A 22,022-nucleotide genomic window follows, 5' to 3' on the forward strand; every position below is an offset into this window, starting at 1 on the left:
TGACGGCACGTGAAGTCCCACCCACTTTCTGTGACGTCCTGCGCCCCGGCTTCTGATTGTCCGCTTCAGACGTCAATCGCGGGGCGTGTGTCTTGCTGGGACACAGTGGAGGTCTAGCCTCTGGTTTGCGGAGCGGTCGGGTGTATTCTGCGCTCGCCCCCACGCCCTCGAGGCCCCCGCCGCCCAACTCAACGGCGGCGCCAGCCCGTGGCTCCCGTGGCGCCCTCCCGCACCGGATCGCTCCTCGCTGGGGCGGGACCTGGCCCGACGGTCACTATGGTCAGTGGTCGTGGGGGGAGGAGGAAGGGGGAGAGGGAAGGGGCAGGCGGTGGGCGGGGTCGCCGCCGGGGCGCATGTGCGCTCGCAGGACGGGGGTCCGGCGCGAGGCTCAGCCCCCAGCGAGGGACCCGCGGCGTTCGCACCCCCGCGAGCGCCAAGTCCAGACGGACTGGGGGGGCCTCGGTCTTTCCTCGGAAGGCCCTGCAGGGCCCGGGACGCGCGCCGCCGTCCCCCGAGGACGCCCAGCGCAGAGGACCCAGCCCGGCCCCCCGCCCCCGGCGCGCTCGTCCCAGGTGTCCCCGAGGGTGCCGCCCCGACGGCGCGAGGTAGGCTCGCCGGGAGCGGGGACAGGGAGGCTCCGGGGCTTAGGGTCGCCCCCTCTTTGTTAGTAGCCTCCCAGTCGGCAGCTCACGGCCCCACCTACCCGACGGCTCAGCCGTCAGAGAGACCCAGCCCCCAGTCCCACGAGTGGACCTGGGGGCGCCCGGGTGGCTGGCCATTCTCTCCGTCCCTCGCGTCCACAGAAGGCGTTTGGAGTTAGGTGCCGCTTGGAGAGGCTGTCTCAAGTTGGGAGGCACATGAATGAGGGGTCCAGGCAAAGCAAAGGCTACAACAAGCCCCGATTCGGAGTCCTGTCTGAGCAGAAAGGGCCCCAGAGACCCCCTGAGCCAGGCCAAACCCTGGGCTTGGGCAGGTGGGGAAACTGAGGCCCAGGCAGAGAAGTGACTGGCACTGATTGTGGTGGACTTGTGACTTGAACCCAAGCCTCTGGACTCCTAGTCCAGTGCTCTTTGTGGTCATCAGTCCACCTTCTGGGTTGGGTGTGGGGGGCGTGGGTCAGGCAGTCTGCAGGGAACTGTGCAGTGGTGACCCCCTGAAACCCTGCCCCCCTGAGTCCCCTGCCCTATAGGGTGTAAGGGCTGGTGTCCTGGCTGTGGTCGCACGGCCCCAAGTTCATATCTCCCCCTCACCCCATGGAAAGGCAGGAGGCTTCGGCTGGTCCCTCCCCTCCCAGCACTGTTCTGCACGTCTGCACAGTGGGCTGCTGTGAGGACCACTGGAGGTGATGCGTGTGGAGTGCTGGGCCCAGGTCATCAGCCACAGCTTTTCCTGTGATGAGAGCCCTGCAAATGGATGTGCACAGGTGCCTGGTTCTTCGCCTTTGGCCTCCTCCCTCCATGTCTGGGCAGGGAAATGGGTCACCACGGCAGGGTGCTGCTGGCCTGCGGCGTGGGTCAAAGCTTGGTCATGGCCTGGCCTGTTTTGAGGGCGGCGTGGGCAGCCCGTCATCTGGCTGGACTGTCCTGGACAAACCAGCCTGCTGCTGGGGCGGGGCTGCGGGCCTCCGGGGCATCTGGAAGCTCCAGCTTCCTGCCACGTCCTGGTGCCCGAGGGTTTACCTGGCTCTGCTGCTCCTGGAAGGCGGCCCAGGTGTTCCTGCATCGCCCACTAGGAGTGGCAGGAGCTGGGCTAATAATGGGTGTAGCCACCCTGAGCCGGTGGCTGGCATGCCTCCCGCCACTGCTGGGTAGCTAAGAGCAGGGCAGGGGCGCTGGGGTCTGGGACCTGAACTTCTGGCCTCTGTGCTGCCCAGTGAGGCCTCTGACTCCACCTTCCCGTCTGCCCTGGACTCTACAAGACTGGAAGTTAGAGGGCAGGTGGGGGTCAAAGTGCCAAGCCCTCATCCCGCCACAGGGGGCTTGGGTGCCTTGGAGGGGGATGGGGTGGTTAACCCGCTAAACAGGATGTCTGCCCGGGAATCATGGGGAGGCTGGGGCTGTGTGAGAGAGACAAGGAGCCTGCCCTCTCTTGGGAGCTCACTGCCTGTGGTCAAGACAGAGCTGGACACAAGCAATTCCTGAGCTGCTGCTCATGGCCTAAGAGGTCTGACCAAGGGCTTTGGGGTCACAGCAGAGAGCGGGTGCACTCTGAGGGTGTGCACAGTGTCAGGAAGGCTTCACAAGGGGGCCTTTTAAATGGGGTGTTGAAGGATATATAGGAGTGTTCAGGAAGGATCTGGGGAAGGGTACATTCCAGGCAGGGTGGGACAGCATGCTTAAAGCCCTGGAAACGTGGTTAAGAAGGGGATATTCTGGGAAAGGAGAGCATCTGTGTGGGTGCAGGGAGCTCAGGGGAGGGAGGAGGTGAGTCTAGAAAAGCAGGTGAGGTCAGAATGTGCTGTGAAGTGCTTCACGTGCTGTGCTGTGGGGTTCAGGTTTTATTCTGCCAGTGGGGGAACCATAACACATTTTTGACAAGTAAGACATGGTTGGCTTGGATGATCTCTCTGGTGATGCAGCTGGCACAGGGTGATGGGGCAATGCAGGGTGACGGGGCAGACACAGGGCTGCCGGTGGTGGTCTGGAGTCTGAGCTGGCTCATCCATTTGTCCACTCATCCACTCAGGATGCATTTTTGGAGCATTGCTGTGTGCCAGGCACTGGGGAGCTGGTCGTGACAGGCAGGCAAAGTCCCTGTCCTCATGCAGTTGACATTCTAGCGGAGGGAGACAGAAAGAATTCGAGTCAAGGAGTGAACCTACCTGTCAGAGAATGCACTGGAGAAAGAAAACAAGTCAAGGCAGTGGGGGGAGGGGGGAAGGGGCAGCTTTTGACAGTGTGGTCAGGGAAGGCTTCTCTGAGGAGGTGGCATCACCTGAGTCATGTGAAGAGGCAGAGGAGCATTCCAGGCAGCAGGAATAGCATGTGCAAAGGCCCTGAGGTAGAAAGGGTGTGTTTTGTTGGAGGAACACAGAGAGGGTCGTTGTGGCAGGAGCTCAGGGAGAGTGAGGTGAGCAAGGCTGGATGCCTAGGACCTGGGAGGCTGTCATCAAAAGGTGTAGTCTTTTCTTAAGTGAGGGAAGCCGCTGGAGGGAACTGAGGGAGGGGGTGTCCTGGTCTGGTTTACATGGTACCAGCCTGCGCTGGCTGCTGAGAACGACGGTGGGGATGGGGGGCAGGAGTGGAAGGTAGGAGGTGAATTGGGCAGACACCGTTGCAGCCTCCCCGGGGGCAGATGTGGTGGCTCAGGCCTGGACCCAGGAGCAGAGCTGATGGGGAGGAGGGGAGTGGAAGAGGACTCCAGGGTCTTTGGCGTGAGCTCTGGCTGGATAAAGGGGCATTTTGCAGAGCTTGGGACCCCTGCAAGGGGAGGCAGGTGGAGCACAAGAGCAGCTGGGGCGTAATTCGGGGATGCTGGTCAGACATCCCGGTGGCTGCTGGCTGTTTGCGGCCGAAGCACCAGGGAGAGGTCAGGGCCGGAGACAGATCTCAGGTCCATTAGGAGGACATCATGTGAGTCCAGGCGTCAGATGGGGGGCCGGCGTCTGCGTTCACGGTCTCCGCCAGGCCAGCCAACAACTGTGACCCAAGCGGGCTGGGGGCCCAGATGCAGGGTCGTCCCTGTTTCCTGAGTGAACAGCAGAGAGGGGGCCTGTGGGTGACAGGCTGAGTGATGGCCCCAAAGATGTCCACGTCCTCCTCCCCAGAACCTGTGACTAGGGGACCTCCCTGGGCAGCAGGGACTTCGCAGCTGTGACGAAGTTTGGGATCGTGAGAAGGGAGATTCCCCGGGTGGGCCCACTGATGTGATCGCGAGGGTCCTTGTAAGGGGGAGACGGGAGGGTCAGAGGAGGAGGAGACGTGGCAATGGCAGGAAGGGATCATGAGCCGAGGAAGGCAGGTGGCTTCTAGAAACCGAAAAAGATACAGAGAGGGGTTCTCCCCCGGAGCCTCGAGAAACGCACCATAATGAACCTGTGTTGTTTTAAGCCACTGAGTTTGTTACAGGAACAATAGGGAACGATTCAGGGCACTGGGTCTCCCCTAAGTCTTTAGCCTCCAAACGTTTTCCATCACTCATCAATAGAAGTTTCTGGTCCTTCTCTATGTTCATATATTATACATCAGCCCTAATGCAGACATTGAAGAGGGCGTTTCCTTCCAGCCCCTGCCACAGCCCACTATGGGGACCTCAGCCCCAGGCAGGCAAGGCACGGGCTGGAGCCCCGGGGACCTCTGGAGGTGACGAGGACCTTCTGAGGGGTAGGTTGCCCGGGGTCCGAGCCCTGCCCTGCTGGTGGGTGAGCCTGGGGGCTCTGGCCTCTCCTGCGGAGGAGTCAGGCCACAAGGTGAGTCGTTGGTTCTGCGGGGCCGGGCCTGAGGCGGACTCAGCCGGGTCAGCCCTGCTGGTGGAGCAGCCTCAGAGGGAGGTCAGGCCGGCCGAGGGCAGGATTGCCCGCTGGGGCCCAGGGTGGGCCCATGAGAGGCCGGTAGGCACCTCAAAGCCCAGGTGAGTGGATGTGCACGGATGTACCTAATAGTATGTTGATGTGGGCTTTGCAGGTAGAGGCCTGAGCTGTTGAGGAGTCATCAGGAAGGGACAGTAGGGCACATGCGAGGGCCAGGTGGATTCGCTTCAGGGAGAGTGAGAGGATGCAGAATACCTTTGATGTGCTGGGTGACCCAGGGTCCAAGTCCCCACCTGAGATTGCCTCACCGTGTGACCTCGGGCCAATGGCTTGACCTCTCTGTGCCTGTTTCCATTTGTAAAGCAGTCATATTGCGAGGCTTAAATGAGATAATCCGCAGCCCCTGGCCCACAGTAAATGCCCAGCAAAGACAGCTTCATTCTTTCAACGGGCGATCACTGAGCGCCTGCTGGGCGCCCGCTGCTGTTCCAGGCACTTGGGGTACACCTGTGCACAGAAGTGACAAGGGGCCCTGTCCTTGTGGAGCGTCATTCTTCTATTATTTCCCCTCTCATGAAAGCCCAGAGAGGCTGGATTCAGATGTGAGCTGTCTCTGTTCAGGAGGGGGCCCCCAGGAGCTCACGGAGAGGCAGGGATCTTGCTTGGGGTACCCTGGCGTGAGATGGGGCAGGCTATGAGGGCCTGCGGGACTGAGCCACCAGAACCCACTCCTTCCGGCTTGGCCCCTTGCCATCCTGCAGCCCCTTGTCACCCCCACCCCACTGTCTCCTGGGGGTGCCTGGAGATCCTTGCACGCTGCTGGCACGGGGGGGGGGTCCCCATGGGCGGGGGGCACAGCAGCTGTTGGGTGGGAGCTCCTGCCTTGCCCTGGCGTGGGACCTCTCCCGGCTCTGCTTGGGGACCTCGCTCAGGGCTGCGAACCAGGGTGGCTGGACCTGTCGATTGGGACCCAGTGGAGGGCTGGGCCGACCTGGCTTTCAGCTGGTCCAGGCTCCCAGCGAAGCCTCAGACCTGCTCTGCACCCCAAGCTGGCGTGAGTGCCTCCGGCCAGTTCCAGGGCTGCTGAGGAAGAGCAGTGATGGAAGAAATGTCCTTTTCTCACTTGGAAATACGTTCCTGACCTGACCTGCTGACGCTGTTTGCAAGCAGAGGCGCTACCTGCCTTCTTAATTAATTAGTATCTATTTGCAAACTGGCGATTAGAGGCTAAAGTCCTGTCAGGTGGCCTGATTGGGGCTAACAGGACATTGTCAGATGTGGCCTGTCTGTCCTTTCCCCATAACATCCTGGAAATTTTCAGCCATAATTTAAACAACAAACTGCCAGTTAGTTGGTTTGTTGCCATGGTCAAACCCAGAGCATCGTTCCTGATTTATGGGCCAGTAAACTGAGGCTGAGCCCAGGTTCTCCCTGGAGCTGGGGACTCTGTTTTTTCCCAGGGCTGTGGCCGGGGCCCTGCTGGAAGGGAGGCGCTCGGGGACCACCTGGGCAGCCCAGGGTTATTCTGGAGGCGGGCAGGCAGGGACGTGACGGCGCCAAAGGAGAAACCCACCTGCCTCCCAGGCGCCCCGTAAACACCCCTGGGACCACGAGGGGGCGCTGGAGCCAACCCAAGGCTCCATCACCTGGCGCTGGAGCAAGCCCACCAGGAGCCATTTGTCAGGAGGGGTAGATCTTAAACAGAATTGAGGAAAGTGAAGAAAAAAAGTCTCAATATCTATAGAATGACGTGTGCACATTTAAAACACATGCCACTATAAAACAACTCTGTAGTTTTAGAAAGACAGTTTTCCACTTACGTGCGGTCCCAGGATGGACAGATTCGTAGAGACTGAAAGTGGAAGCGAGGTTGCCCCGGGCGGGGGGAGGGGAAGTGGGGAGTTAGTGTCTGCTGGGTAGAGTTCTGGTTGGGGATGATGAAAAAGTTCTGGGATGGGTGGTGGTGATGGTTGCACAACGATGCGAATGCACTTTGTACCACAAACTGTACACTTCGAACCGTTAAGATGGTATATTTTGATATGTGTATTTTACCACAATTAAAAAAGAAGATGCACGTTGAAAGCCATCCCGTGGGGACTTCCTCTAGGAGGGGTGGGGGGCCGTGGGGGGTGCAGTGCTGGCCCTGGGTCCCGTGAACCACCCTCAGCAGCTCAGGCCCCTGAACTGCTACTGAATATTTGAATATTTATACTGAAGTTTATATTCCTGGGGCACGTGGAGAACCGAGACAGGCTGGCAGGCGGCACATCTCCCTTCCTGATCCGCCTTGAGAATTCTTCCTGTGACCGTCGGTGGTCTTTCTACACTAAAGAACTTTTCTCTACACATTTAGGATGAATTCCTTAGCCTCCTTTCCGCTCCCCCATTGCCATCCTCTCAGAAACTGGCTGATTAAATGTAACTGACTTTCTGCCCTTCTCTTGGCGCCCCCGCCGCCCCATTTTGTTGGTCGGGGCCATCCAAGCCGAAGCAGCAGTAAACACAGTTGTACCACTTTTCAGTCCGTGGCTGAAGAAGCCCCGAGCTGTCGTTTTAAGTCGGCTGTCTGTGAAAACAAGACTTCTGTTAGTGAGGGAGGTGACGGGACTTCAGGAGGCGATGAGACCGTGCGTGGACGCGTGGAAAGATGTTGCAGAGCGGGCACGCCTGCTGTTTTAAATGGTTACCTGTTCGTCATCTTGCCTCCCCCTCAAGGCAGAGAGGGGGTCTTTAATTCTGAAGCGGGTGGGGTCCCGCGGATATTTGCTTTATTAGCACACAGTATGAGTGCAAAATTAACCGTACACCAGCCCTTGTACCTTATTGACATTATTCTGCCAATAATGTCAACCTTCCATGATTTAGAATAGATCAGAATTTGAAGTTAAAAATGCAAATGAAAATGGAAGACTTTGAGGCTCCAAGTCAGGCCCGCTCACTCCTCGAAGTGCAAAGGAGTCAGGTGTGTGAAGCCGGCCCTCTCCTTGGCATGGTTAGAAGGCCTGAGGGCAATGGAACAGACAGTGACTTGCCCTCTGGATGTCACTGATGTCTTCCAACACCATGTCCGGACATGTCCTAGAAACGTCTCTCAGACTGGGGGACGCCACTGTGGGCACTGAGGACCCGAGCCAGGTGGGAGCCGTGCTGTCTGCTGGCTGGGGGAGCCGCAGGGCTGGGAGGTTGGGACCCGGCCTGCTGGTGAGAAGGCCTGAGACTGCCCTGCACACAGCGTTCCTCTGAGGTCCAGCAGCCTTGGGCTCTCGAGAGCTCCTGGCCTCTGGGCCCTGTCTGCCTAGAAGCTTGGCTTGGTAGAATTTCCGGAGGCTTCAGAGTCAGACAGACTAGCATGAAGTCACTTCCTGGCACAAGGGACCTGAGCTTGTCAGTAGAATGAGTATAATTGTTAGTGAAGATTAAGTGAGATAATGGGGCTATGTATGCCTCTGTCCGGAGCTTGGCACGTGGTAGGTGGGCATTAATGACACCTGTTGTTATTTCATACATCTTGGGCTTAGGGTAGCAGCAGATCATCAACTATCTTCATTGTTTTGGCTTTCAACCTCATAGTCACAGGATGGCTGCAGTGATGTAGACATTGCATCTGCATTAAAGGTAGGAAGGGGGGAGAAGGAATAGGACATGCTGTCTCTGTTACTTTTATCCAAAACCAAAAACCTTCTCAGGAGCCCCCAGCGGACTTTTCACGGATCTGGTTGTCCAGTGCCGGTCAGGTGGCTGCCGTAGCTGCAAGGGAGGCTGGAAAAATCATGGACGAAGAGGTTCGGATTGTCGTGACTTAACCCAGGCATTTTACATCGTGTTGCCCAGAGTACAGTAGGGACTCCTTAAGTGGGGAAGACCTGGGTGGTGGCTGAGGGGAAAGCAGCCCACAGCATCTGCCCCAGAATGGTTGTTTGATTCCTCCTGATGGTTTCCCACTGTTCTGCCAGCTGCTGCTGTGGTGTCAGAGCAGAAGTGAGGAAGGAACCTGAGGCTGACTTAATTTTGCAAAGGAAGAAGGGTGGGTACAGGATGAAAGCTTCCAGAAGCAGAACCTGGCATCCCTTCCCCCACCCCCAAGCATTTGCATGCTCTGTTCCCTCTTTTGGAAAGACTTTTCCTTCTATTCTTCTTTGGAACAACAAATTCATCCTTCTCCACTCCTGGGCTTTCCTCTGGGAAGTTGCCCTGAGCCCCCAAATCCAGGAAGGGCATGTTTGTGGCCACCAGACGGGGAGAAAAGGAGTAAAGTGTGAGTTCAAGAGAGAGCCCATGCCTGATTCAGATGGGGTAGGGCAACCAGGGAAGCTTCATGGAGGAGGTGGTTTTTATTCACTCACTTAACAAACATCTCATCTCCTGCTTTGTTGCAGGCCCTGTGATGGGCCCAGGGGAATCAGACAGGTGAACGGAAGGTCTCAAATGGTTATACGAGCTGTCCTGCACCAAGGGAGGCCTGTGTGGCTTTGGAGACTGATGGGTGGGAGCCTCCAGACCCCCCAGAAATGCCCCTTCCCAGTCACAGCATGTCTCCTCTGTCCTGGATGTGGGAATCGGGGCCAGAGAAGCTCGTTGTCAGACAGAAGTTTGGAGCCTGTGCGACGTGGAGTCACTTTCGCCTCATTGGATGACCCCGTGGCCCAGCACTCTGCTTCCGGTGCTGAGCTTTGGACAAATCTAATCATGAAAAATCCAGACACGTTTCTCTGATTGGAAGGAGGCTTGTAACATCAAAGGCTGCTCTGTGAGCACCATGGCACTGGGTCGAGGTCATCATCTTGCCAGTGCAGAGGCTGAGAGGCCACCTGGGAGAGGCCCTGTGGTCAGGGGCATAAAGTGACAGTGGCGAGCTCTGGGGACAACTCTGCCCAATTGATGGCAGGAAACTCGTGGAAAACTAGATTTCCACGTATGAAAACCCCAGTTACCATCGCACACAATCTGTCTCCTTGGGTTGTGTGCAGCTCCCAGGGCCACTTCTTTTCACTGTAAACTACACGGGGCTTTAACACCAATTTCTCTTACGTTATTTTTGTGCTGAAATCAGAGCTGGTTGGAGGCAGGGGTGCATCTCCCGCTTGTCTGAGCCCTGAGTCTGGGCAGGAAGAGCACAGGGCAGAGACAAGGTGGCGGGGAGCTGGCTGTTAGAGCAGAGGTGGGCCCTGGGCCTTCCTCCGCCACCGCCTCCTCCCTGCCAGGTGAACCCCGTTCAGCGCTCCAAGGCCCTGACTCGCGGTTGGGGGGCGGCCCCTCTCTCTGGGCCGGGCTGACCTCCACTCTGGGCTGAGCTGCAGTGTGAACTTCCACCGGTAGGTGGCGCACAGAGGTGTCACCCTCCTCCACCTGCTCCGTGATCTCTGCCCAGGAAGCCTCCCCCTGGCACCCCCCGACCGCTGTAGGGGACCTCCCTCCATGTTCCACACAGTGTGGCCTCTTCTGTGACCCCGTGTCGTTACTGTTTCCCCCCAGACTGTGAGCCTTGCTGGGGGGCAGTTGCCTCTGTATTTCCAGCAAGTACCACAGTGTGTGGCATGGGCTGGATGTTCAGGAATCGTTGGATCGTAAAAGAAGGAATGGTGAGTGAGTCAGGAAGGACGGAAGGAGACAAGGGGACACACTGTGCTCCAGCAGAGGTTCACTCAGGTAGAGAGATGTTCTGTAAAACGAAGCTCTTCGGAAGTTACAAGCTGACACCGCTACATGACGGGCCGGCCCTGCCTGCCTGCATGGGGGGCCTGGCGCCCAGGACGCTGGTGACCTCCTCACACGTGCCTCTCGGGGAGGAAACAGTCCCTGTGTCCCGTAACGAGCAGTTCAGAGGCTTTCTACTTGGTGAAACCCCTCGGTTGCTTTTGAAATTGTCACAGCGTTGCTTTCTCTTGCAGAGTGAAACATCGTTCAACCTAATATCAGAAAAATGTGACATTCTCTCAATTCTCCGGGATCATCCTGAGAACAGGATTTACCAGAGGAAAATCCAGGTGAGGCCGGGCCGGGGGGAGAGGATCCTCGATTAGACGGGCTGGAGCTGGGAGCAGAGAAGGAGGAGCCACTTGGAAAACAAAGAAAGGCTTAGAGCTTGGAGCAGGTTCCTGGGCAAGTGGAAGAGCTCCCTGGATGTTTTGGTGTTGGGCATTTACCTTAGCAAGAAATCCTTTAGTTGCAAAAAGAAAATGGCTATTTTTTTTAATGCTAGGCACTATCTAGAGGGTTTATTTACTCACCGAGACCGCATTGCAGCATTGTGAGGTCGGTACTTTTTTACCCACATTTTGCATCTGAGGAAACCAAGGCCCAGCGATGAAATGGCAGGCCCACAGCCCTGCAGCGCGGGCGGGGACCGGCCGGGAGTTGCAGTGTGCAGCCGGATCTCCTAGACGCATCTGTAACGGCTCTGCTGGGGCATCGCTCTGAGGGAAAGCGACAGGGTGCAGGGGACAGAGGGTGGGCAGCAGCCGGGCACTCCCCATCTCCCGGGCAGCACCCTCTGCCCCTCTCCACACCGTGGCGGGTCTGTCTGTCTCCCCAAGCTGCAGTGAGCACTTCCCAGGTGGGAGCCAGGGCTGGGCAGCACTGGACTCTCGTGTCCCCAGAGCCCTCCTGGGACGAGAACAGGGTTTCTGAGGAGTACGTCCCTTCCTGCCAGCCCGCCTCAGCTGGGCCCCCTCAGCTGTGATCCTTCTCACTGCTGTGGTGGGAGCAGGGCCTCCTGACCCCTTGAAAACCACGCTCTGCTGTCAGAACCCTGGCTGTAACCCCATGAGGCAACAGAGGGGACTCCAGGCCATTTGGGAGGGAAATCGACAGCAGGGAGCCAAGCTGAGGGGCCCGTGAGGGGAGGGCTGCGCCTCTTGAGGAAGATCTGAAGGACTGGCCAGCCTGCCTAGTGATGCGAGAGGAGGCCCTTCTTGCGACTCTGCAGCCTCCTGGCCGTCTACCCAGTACCCCCTGTCACTGCCACACCACCCAGCCATGCACACAGCTTGTCCTCTCAGCACTGTGCCTCCAGGGAGCCTGCCTGGACTTCTGCTCCACGGCACCCAGCTTCCCCGTCCCCCCGTCACCTAATTGTCCATCTTCCCCCTAGACTGTAGGCTGCCTGAGGGCAGGGCCATGGCCCCATTACCACTGATGCCTGACACCCAGGTCACACTCAGCGTAGTTTTATATTCATGGGATGAATGAGAGTCGGGAGCCTGTGAAGGGGCTGCAGTCTGAGAGGAGGGAGCAGGTGTTCCCTGGGGGAGGTGGGCCGGCCCTGACAGGACACAGCGCACGGAGTAGGCGTTGCTGTCACAGACATCCGCGTTTCCTTCTCTCCCCACAGGAACTCAGCAAAAGGTTCGTGGCCATCCGCAAGACCAAGGGGGATGGCAACTGCTTCTACCGGGCCCTGGGCTATTCCTACCTGGAGTCTCTGCTGGGGAAGAGCAGAGAGATCCTGAAGTGAGTGGGGTCAAGGGGACGCGGGGTGCTCCCTGCCTCTGAGGCTGTGTTCTCTGTGTTCCGGGGGCCCTGACTCTCCCTGAGGGTCTTTCCTTGGCACAGCCTCCTTAACCTGGGGTGCGTGGGGGAGCTGCGTGGCAGCATTGTTGCTGTGGGGGGATGCCCGGCTGCCCGCTGTGGTGGAGTTGGGGGCAGCCAAGGGGCTGGGGGTGGAACGGGTGCCCTTGCAGGTGTTGCAGGCCCCTGGTCTGAGTTAGCCTGGGCAGGCCCCACTGGGTGCATTGGTGAAGACCCCCTCCAAAAAAATCAGACAAAGATGCTCTGCCCCAGCGTTCTCAGCTATTTCAGCCCACCTTGGTCTCCAGCGTGAGGAGCCAGGGGTCTGCAGGTCAGGCCTGGGTCTCAAGGTCGGTGCTGGAGAAGGTCTCGTCCAGCAGTAGCAGTCCTCCGTCGGACCTTCATGTTTTGGCTTCGTTCAGGGCTTCTCACACCTCACCAGTTGTACAAACCACCCGGGGTCTTGTGAAGATGGATTCTGACTCAGTAGGGCTAGGCGGGGCCTGAGATTCTGCCTTTCGCACAAGCTCCCAGGACATGCCCCACTGTGCTGGGCCTCAGACCACACTTGGAGTAGCAAGGAGCTAAGAGACCTGCTTCTTAACCTTGGGGGTCTCACAGCCCAGAGAGGATTTGATGAAGGCCACGGGCTTCCTCATCAGAGACACCCCCCGACACACACTCCAAGAATGGTGCAGAGTGGCCATGGGTCACGGAGCACTTGGGGTTGATCCGTGGACCCTGGTGCCAGAAACCCTTTTCTGAGGTGGATTTCTCAACAGCAGCACTGCTGACACTCTGGGCTGCATCACTCTCGCTGGGGCGCTGTCCTGTGCACTGTAGGTGTTTAGCAGCATCCCTGGCCTCCACCCGCTAGATGCCCGTAGCAGCCCCCTCCCCAAGTCATGACAATCAAAAATGTCTCCAGACATTGCTAAGTGTCTCTTTAAACGAAGTCAGCCTTGATTGAGAACCGCTGGACTCAGGCCGTCATCTGCTCAAAGTTAGACTCCCTCAAAGAGGGTGGGAATGAAGCCTGTTCCTTATTGTGAACGAGCCGTTCGTGTCATTTCTTGAATGACAAACTGGCAGAGCCCCTTTTGACAGACAGTCAGCATCTCAAGTCGCTCTCCTCCCCCTCCTCCCTCAGCCCTGTGGGGGTGGAGGCAGTACGGTGTGGGGGGCTTCCCCACCCCCTGGCCCCAGAGTTGTGCTGCACAGAGGCCCTGGGCTTTGAGGTCAGACCTCACTCTCTTGCTTACTTGCTGTGTGACCTTAGGGAAGTGACCGGACCTCTCTGAGCCTGTTTCCACATCTGTGGAAGGTGGATAATTTCACATAGCCGAGAGGGTTGTTGTAAGGACTCAGCAAGGTGATGCTGGCAAAGCGTGGGCCCTGTGTCTCTGTACCAGCCCTGCATGCTCTGTCATCCTTCATCCCTACCCTCCGTCCCTCCCTGCGGTCATCACCCAACCCGGTGCCACACACAGGCCCCATTGTAGGCCCTGGGGATGCAGCAGTGAAGGAGAGAGACGAGACTCCTGCCTGGGGAGCCTGCATCCCGGTGGGAGAAGGTGGACAGTAATATGAACAGCACTTGATGTGTTGTGGGAGAAAACCAGGCTGGCCAGGGGTCGGGGGTGGCAGTTTTAAGTAGGGGTTGGAGAGGTAAGGGGGCAGGTCACGTAGGGCCTCATGGGCCTTTTTAAGGACCTCGAATTTCAGCCTGAATGAGATGGAGCCACAGAGGGTCTGAGTGGAGCGAGGGGCTTGACCTGCTGGCTGCTGCGTGCAGGACAGCCCAGGAGGGAGCAGCGGGGCCGCGCTGTGGGAGAGGCCCAGAGGAGAGATGGCCATGGTGGCGTGAGCAGGTAGAGGGCAGGCTCGTAGTCCAGACACGTGTGGAGGTGGCGTTGACGGGATTGCGCACACTCAGGGGCGGTGCGCGGGCAGGAGCGTGAGTGGAGAGAGGCGTCAGGGACGACGGCCAGGTGTCGGCCTGAGAGGTGTCGGCGTGGAGAAGCCGCTGCCGCAGAGGGAGGTGGGGCAGCCACAGGAGCTCCACTTTGGCCGTGCTAAGTCCGAACTGTCTGTGAGCCGTCCGAGCGGGGGCCCAGTGGGTGCGGGATGGACGAGGCGGAGTAAACTGGGCCTCAGTAACGTCAGATGACTTGCCCAAGGTCCCACTGAAGCTTGTGTGCAGCCGAGAGCCTGCGCTCCACGTCCCGGGCTGTCCACCTTCCCCTCCTCGCCTCATGGGGGTGCGAGTCCCACTCAGACTGGGCCTGTGGGCCACTCTTCCGTGTCCCCAGTGCCTGGCACAGTGGGGTGAGCGCTGGAGAGGAGTGAGGTTCAGGGCGGGTGGCTGGGGAGGAGGGGTCGGGGCAGGAGAGCCGGGGACAGAGCTGTGCACATCGCAGCCTGGCAGGGACAACGTGAGCAGAGGGGACTCTCACAGCATGCCCGTGGAGGCGCGCTACCATCACACATGCACAGAAGGGAGCCTGTGGCCCAAAGCCGGAAAGCAAATTAACAGCGGGGCTGTGACTCCCAGCGCAGTGCTCGTCCCCACACGTGCCCCAGCCAGATCAGACTTAGATGTGGCCAGGCCGAGGGCAGATTGCCTTTCAGCAAAAAACACCCCACCCTCTGGTTTAGGAGATGTTTCCACTCCATACACCCCTGCCCACCCCGTCTCCCACAGCAAGGGCCCTAAGCCGCAGGCCTCTCTTGTGCCTTAGTTAGTCCCTTGTGAGAACCCCGTCCTGTGTCCTTGCGGTCTGCTCTCCCTTTCCAGGGGAGGGGCTGCAGTTCTGCCTGTGCCAGCTGGTCCCCCAGAGCCTGTCCACTTGTGTGGGATGTGTCCCCCTGTCCGTGGACCACAGTCACTTGGTCTGTGTCTCGTCTCTGCTGCTATATTGTATCCTGCGGCCAGGGGCTGGGTGGGGCTCCTCGCCATCCCCCCAAGAGTACCAGGACAGGCCCGAGAACGGGGCCGTGCCATTAGGGGGCCTGCGGTGGGAGCAGAGAGGGACGATCCGGCACTGACCAAGCAAGGGCTGTCCGACCAGGTCTTCAAGGGCGGCCAGCGCCAGCCAAGGTTTGACGGCCGTGGGGCGGGCAGGCCTGGTTTGCGGTGTTAGCGATTCCTGTGGTATAAATACTCCCATCGTGACTGACTTCACGCTGCCACCCTGGGGTCACTGAGCAGGGGGTTGGGAGGAGACACGCAACACACACGTACAGTCCAAGTCGTGTTTCCACCATCCACACGCGCTAGACACAGATAACCTCCCAGCGTGGATCATGTAAAGCAGGTAATGAGGAGGTTTAAATATTAATTTTGTTTGTTTCTTAGTAGAATTTATTTAGTTGTAGAGTCACATAACTTGTTTTTTAAATAATGGCTGTGTTTAACACCTGGCTGGCAAAGTCCTTGAGAATTTGACCGTGGGCTCTCGTGAGCGGTACACACTGGCACCAGCACGCCGCTGAGCAGAGGCTCCCCGGCTGCGGGACTGCAGGTGCCAATGCATGGAGTGGCTGTGGGGTGGGAGGGGCTGTGTGACTGGACCGGGGATAAGCTTGGAGCTCAGCCGGGGCCCTCCCTGGACGTCTGTGCCGAGGAGCTGGTCACTCCAAGGTCCCTGTGGAGAAGGGCCCAGAAACCAGGGAAGGCCAGGCATGGCCCAGGCCAGAGATGGTGATGATACGGCAGGAACCATGGGGACAGGAAGGAGGGTCAGAGTCAAGAGACCTTTGAAAGGCAGGATCCACGTGTCTGGGAGTGGGTGGTGATTACCCCAATTTCCGCATCTGTGAGATGGGTGTAACGCCTGCCTGCCAGAACTGCATACAGTGGGGAGGACAGAACAAGTCATGTGTGGTCCAGGTGGCGGTGCTTTGTAAGGTAGGAAAGTCCGGCACCTGTTAGTGACATCCATCTTCTGAGGTGTGGGTGAGAGCGGGGTGACAGTTGGCGGTCGCTGTGGCACCCCCATGTTTCCCCGTGAGCATCAGTGTCCTCCCTTTAGGTTCAAAGAGCGCGTGCTGCAGACCCCAAATGACCTCCTGGCTGCTGGCTTTGAGGAGCACAAGTTCCGAAACTTCTTCAATGCTGTGAGTTGGCCTGGGCACGATGGCTGAGGGACCAGGTCCTTCCACGCTGGCAGGGCAGACAGGAGGGAGCACTGGCTGGAGCCCCTCACAGCCTCTGGCTCTCATGCCCCTCGTGCTCCTCCCAGTTGCTTCCTGCTTGTGGGGACATGAGGGGGCAGGGAGCGCAGGGCCCTGCCCTCCCTCTGGGAGGAGGCGCCTCGTCTGGGGCAGTAGCTCTCAGGCTGGAAACTTCCACCAGCTTCCTTCACCCCATTCCCTCTGCACCCCACTCCCCTGGCTCCCATTAGCGAAGGGGGTGAGGTTGGAGGACTCTCAGTTCTGAATCTGTAAATAAGAATCCCACCCACGACAGTGATGGAGGGAGAGCCCAACTGCTGTTTCCTAGACAGGCCTCCAGGCTGAGGTGCTCATTGCAGAGTACTTCTGACTCTGTTCCTTAGCTTTGGTGGGATGTCAGACTGATGGATTTTGGTATCTTAATTTGAGGATTTCAAAGTGAAAATGCGCGTGGGGGGAGCCCCGTGGAGGGAGGGGCGGGGCCTGCCCCGGCTGAGCCCACCCGGCGGGGTCCAGTTTTACAGTGTGGTAGAGCTGGTGGAGAAGGACGGCTCGGTGTCCAGCCTGCTGAAGGTGTTCAACGACCAGAGCGCCTCGGACCGGATCGTGCAGTTCTTGCGCCTGCTCACCTCAGCCTTCATCAGGAACCGTGCAGACTTCTTCCGACACTTCATCGACGAGGAGATGGACATCAAAGACTTCTGCACTCATGTAGGTCCTCAGGGTCTTAGGTTTTGGTGACCCGGCTCCCAGTCCGGGGCTCTGCTCTTGTCCCTCTCTCCTTAGGAGACTTTAGCACCAACATCCCTAGCCAGGGGACTTGGGTGTCACCTCTGCACTTGCATTTCAAAGAGCACTAGATTAGCAAGCCAGAAACAGATCCTACTTGAGCTGCCTGAACTGTGTGGCTTTGGGCAAGTCACTTTCCCTCTCTGGGCCTCAGATTTCCCATCTGAGAAATAAGGGCTTTGGACTGGCCTGTTTACAGAATTGTGACTAGCAGCCCGGGAGTGACATCTGCCCTGAGATGTGTTTTGTTTATGATGTATGGTATTTACCTGAAAGAGCTGCCAACTTTTACATATTGGGCAATTTTCATATGAATTTCTGGATTTCTCTGGAAGAATCAGAAGATCCAGCTCCCCAGGCCTTATACGTGCAGGGCAACAATCAGCAGCAGCTAAGTGGCGGCTGCCCTAGTTGTGTGGGACACACTTGCCTGCCTGCCACCCTCTCTGTCTCTTCAGCATCCGACTCCCTCCCTCCCCCTCCCTTGCCTGGCCCTCTGTAAGCACTGAAGCTTCACGTCCCTCGTGACGGAGTCCCTTTCTGTTCGGAGAGTCTTAGATTGTGTGCGTTAGGAAGCCCAAGTCCTGCCCCGCTTCCAGACTCCTCCAAGTAGTGTCCTCTTCTTCCATACGACTAGAGGATCTGAATCAAAAAGATCTCGATTCAAGCCTGGTGGTCCTCGCGATTTCCAGCTGCTCCCTCCTCACCACACCTCCCTCCCTCCTGTGTTGTGGGTTGTTGTGAGGATTATTTCCCAGCGCAGAGACTGTGACTCGGGACCCTGAAAGCCGGGGTTGGCCTTCTCACTTGTCCTCTGCCAGGCCTCCTTCCTAAACTGGGTTTGGGTTTTCACTTTGGCCTTTGCAGGAGGTGGAGCCCATGGCCATGGAGTGTGACCACATCCAGATCACGGCCCTGTCTCAGGCCCTGAACATCGCGCTGCAGGTGGAGTACGTGGACGAGATGGACACGGCCCTGAACCACCACGTGTTCCCTGAGGCTGCCATCCCTTCCGTTTACCTGCTCTATAAAACATCCCACTACAACATCCTTTATGCAGCCGATAAACGTTGATTAATTTTAGGCCATGCAGTGGAACCTGTCACCTAACGGGACTGCATTGTGAATGGAACATTCCGGCTTTTCAATTTTTTAAGCGATTTAGACTGTAGTTGAAAAAATGTACAGCCTTTTGGGCAAAGTCACCGGGAATGAGGCCTACCCATTACGGACTGTGGTATCTTCGTGATATTTTAGTATTTATTTTCCTGGAGGATCAAATGCTTTCTGACTCGGGGCCAGGAAGCCAGGAGCCCTGGTGCTGCTCCCAGTTCTGTGACTTTAGGTCACCTCTCCTGTCTGGCCCTGTTGCTTCATCCGGAGGAGGTTCCTGCCAGTGTTGACACTCTATTGTGTAAAGATGAGGTCCTCTGGTTTCTTTTCACCAGGGCGGTGCCTCTCTCTAGGGGAGGAGAGGCTCAAGGTCAGCTGTCTTAAGTGATGTACCAGTTCTGTAAAAAAGGACCAAGTCCTGGGGCCGGCCCGGTGGCGCAGCGGTTAAGTGCATATGTTCTGCTTCGGCGGCCCAGGGTTCACGGGTTGGGATCCTGGGTGCAGACGCAGCACCGCTTGGCAAACCATGCTGTGGTAGGCGTCCCACATATGAAGTAGAGGAAGATGGGCATGGATGTTAGCTCAGGGCCAGCCTTCCTCAGCAAAAAGAGGAGGATTGGCAGTAGTTAGCTCAGGGCTAATCTTTCTCAAAAAAAAAAGACCAAGTCCAGTCAGCTGGTGGATTGGACATGGGTGCGTGCTGCCTGAAGCCCTGGACAGCTGAGACCTACTGGAATGAGGGCTTCAGTGTGGTTCCCAACATTCATGATGGGAGTGTTTTCTTATCCCTAACTTGAGTAAAAAGAGACTCTTATGCCAAAGTCTAGAAAGGGGCCTTCAGCCTTCGGCGTGAAGCTCAAGTTGTTGGGCCCCTCTACCTCTCTCAGGGCCAGGCCTGTCTCCTTTTGGAGGGCAGGCCTTCAGGGTTCTGCTGCCAGCCCCACCTGAACAGAGGCTCGAGTAGGACTAGAGTCTGGGACCAGGAAGCTGTCTCACCATCCCCAGCGTATCCTGAAAGTAGAATCTAGATACCAGCCAGGTGGAGACAGGGCACATGCAGCCAGACTCCAGCTGAGCAAAGCAGACAGGTTTTGCCTGGCTGTTTTTGGCTTCTTTCCCCTTCTGCTCGGTTTATGGGCTGGCGAGAGGTTAGGTGGGAAAGAACAGAGACAAACCGAGGAAATTGGCAGTGGGGAGAGCTCCCTCGTGGAAATGCCTGGGAGCAAGAGCCCTGGCTGGCAGCTTCCTCGTGCGTCCAGCTGGATGTGCCCCTTAATAACCTCTTCACTCTCAGGACCTCAGAGCCCTGGTTGGGCCAGAGTGCTGCTAGCGAGCTCTCTTCCTCTGCGGGAGGAAAAGGAGAAGGCAGCGGCGAGGAATTGCCCTTTGGGGTACTTCCTTAATTGAAGGCCTTCTTCTCATCACAGGTCCCATTCTGCAGGGACTTCTTAGCATCTGCTGGTGCTGCAATGCGAGTCTGGCGACAGCCAGACTGGCCTGGGGAGGCCGGGGTGCAGACTGCTCCGAGTCCTGGCACACAAACGTCAGATTTCCGTCATTCTCTGCCTTTGTGAAGACAGACATCAGGGTGCTTTAGTTCCAGGCAGGAACCTGGGTTCCCACACTGCCCTCAGCTGGCACTTGGACCCAAGGGCTCAAGCTAAGTGATTATGTCACTTTTCCAGAGGAATGTAAACCTGACCCTGATCTCTGAATTGGTGCAGTGTCCCTGCTCAGGGTAGGAGTGCTAGGGTGGTGACAAATACACTGGAAGTGTGGGGGGAGCGTGTTACATGATTTGTGACTGTCACATCCTCTATTTCCAAACTGAAAGGCATGAACACACGGCGCCGGGCTAAGCCCTTGGGTGCAATGAGGGCTTGTGAGATAGGTCCTGGGCCTCTGGCCCCGCTCTCTAGCACAGCATAAGCAGCACTGGCCGCCACCTGTCTGCATCTGTGGCTTGTGTGGCGTTTACAAAAGCAGCGCTTTCTCTCTGGCAGACTGGCTGGAGAAACCCCTCTCAAAAGTGCCTATGCTGTGCTTCCAGGCCTGAGAGCCTGCTGGGCTCCCAGGGGACCCTTTCCGAGGAGAGGTCCCCTCAGTTTAGCATCAGGATGCCCCACAGAGGCAGGCCAAGTTCCTGTCATGGTCTCACCCTCTGCTTTCCCTTTTCACAAAACCATTGGCCAAATTCTGGTCTCCAAGGAAAAGCACTATGAGAAGAAGGAGTGGCAGGATCAGTGAAACGTGAAGGAATGTGTTAACATCCCGCCGTGTGTGGAAGACACCTGGCTCATCCATTGCAGCTGGTCTTCCTGGAGTCACACCGCCTGGATGATTCTCCGCCCCGCACCCCACGAAGCCATCTTTTTCCAGACCAGAAGCTAGAGGGAAAATTGCTTTGAGAGTTTGTCTTTGTAACTGCACATTTGTTACTTTCTTTCCCAAAGAAACTTGATAAATCAATGGGAATATTTAGCAACAAAAAGAGCAAACTGTCCTTACTTTTGACTAAGCTCTATTTTAAGCACAAAGGGGCTCTGGAGCCAAACTGGGTTCGAATCTCAACTTTGTCACTTAGTAGCTATGTTACCTTGACCAAATCACTTTCTCTCTCTGAGCCCCAATTGCCGTTTAGTGAAATGGAGACAATACCCAGCCATCGTGGGATTATGGGTTAAAGTGGAACGAGACTGTGTGTGTGAAAACAACTGCGAGACCTGACACACAGTGAGTGCTCAGAAATGGGATGCTCCCCACACCCTGCCCAGTGGGGAGCTGCAGAACACTGCAAGATGGGGAACATGCCACCTTGGCAGTGGCGCTGTGGCTTCCCAAACAGAAGTTTGGGAACCATTGGACAAGTCTAAGAACCAAACACATTCCCACACTGAGCAGAAATGGGCGTGGGGTCTATGGCTCAGCGAGTGGTTGCCCAGGGGCCCCAGGTCCTGTGGGAGGTGGGCCAGGCCCTACAGCTTCCCTGGACAGTTGGTGAAAACATTTTCCTAGCATTAAAATTGCTTCCATAGCAACTTCTGTCCTGGCTTCTTAGTATTTGGTATCTTGCATGCACTGAAGATCAACACTACTGTCACATGGGGCTTATGTGTGTGAGTGGGTGGCTTAGTGGGGGAAGTGGGGGGCTCCTTGTTTAGTAGAAGATCCAGACACTCAGGAAGTGCTGCCCTTGGGCTGGAGGTGCCAAAAGAACCAGGCCTCACCAGAGCTTTACCTCATCAGGTCAGAGAGCAGAAGCGCCTGCGAGGCTGGCCTTGTCTTTTAAAACCTACCCTCATAACACATCACCCCACCAAGAAAAGAGGGCAAGGGCAGGGTGTCAGCCGACATCAGGGTTGCCTGTTTGGCTTGTGACATGAGACCTCATGCCTCTTGCGGCTGCTAAGGGATCTTGAGCCTGCTTAAACCTCCACTGCATCATTTGGAAAATGGAGAGTCCCCCTGCCATCCTCTGACAGCTGTCACTCAGGAGCTGACCTCACAGACTAGGGCTGTTTTCTTTTGCATTCTCCTTTCCAGGTCATCAGTGACACTGGGGTGACCTTCCTTGGCAACACTGCTGTCTTTAAGACCAAAGCAGTTTTCTGAACTTACCCTGAGCCCACAAGGAAATACCCAGGATTCTAATGCCAGCTCTGCGACTTGGCTTTGTGTGATCCTCAACAAGTCTTAACCTCTCAGTGTCACTTTCTCAACTATAAAAAAGGGTACTAAGACATGTCTCAGGGCCTTCATGGAAATGAAATAATAAAAGTGTCTAACAGTGCCTGGGACTTGGTCAACACTCAGTGATACCTGAATCTGGGTTTAGGCCAACTATCCTATTGCAGTTACCCAGAGGGGCTGAGGGAATACTGCTGCCATCCCACCTACCTTGCCAACCGTGAGGCCAAAGGAACACCTGTTTAAAAGCCTAGACTTAGCTGTGCAGAAATCTGTGCTT

General features: G+C 57.0%; 1 protein-coding gene across 2 annotated transcripts; it reads left to right on the plus strand.

Moving 5' to 3' along the window:
• The first annotated feature begins 67 nt into the window (after positions 1–67).
• OTUB2 (OTU deubiquitinase, ubiquitin aldehyde binding 2) lies at positions 68–21,093 on the plus strand. 2 transcript variants are annotated; one of them, XM_014832142.3, is made up of 6 exons: positions 68–279; positions 10,360–10,455; positions 11,802–11,920; positions 16,012–16,096; positions 16,670–16,864; positions 17,810–21,093. In XM_014832142.3, the coding sequence occupies exons 1-6, from the start codon at positions 277–279 to the stop codon at positions 18,014–18,016; spliced, it is 705 nt and encodes a 234-aa protein (XP_014687628.1). In that variant the 5' UTR covers positions 68–276; the 3' UTR covers positions 18,017–21,093. The 2 variants fall into 2 exon arrangements, with proteins under 2 accessions (XP_014687628.1, XP_070370331.1); XM_070514230.1 differs by lacking the exon at positions 68–279 and adding an exon at positions 339–605.
• The last annotated feature ends 929 nt before the right edge of the window (positions 21,094–22,022 follow it).

Source organism: Equus asinus, chromosome 7 (assembly GCF_041296235.1).
Source record: "Equus asinus isolate D_3611 breed Donkey chromosome 7, EquAss-T2T_v2, whole genome shotgun sequence".
In the NCBI taxonomy this organism is placed as follows: domain Eukaryota; kingdom Metazoa; phylum Chordata; class Mammalia; order Perissodactyla; family Equidae; genus Equus; species Equus asinus.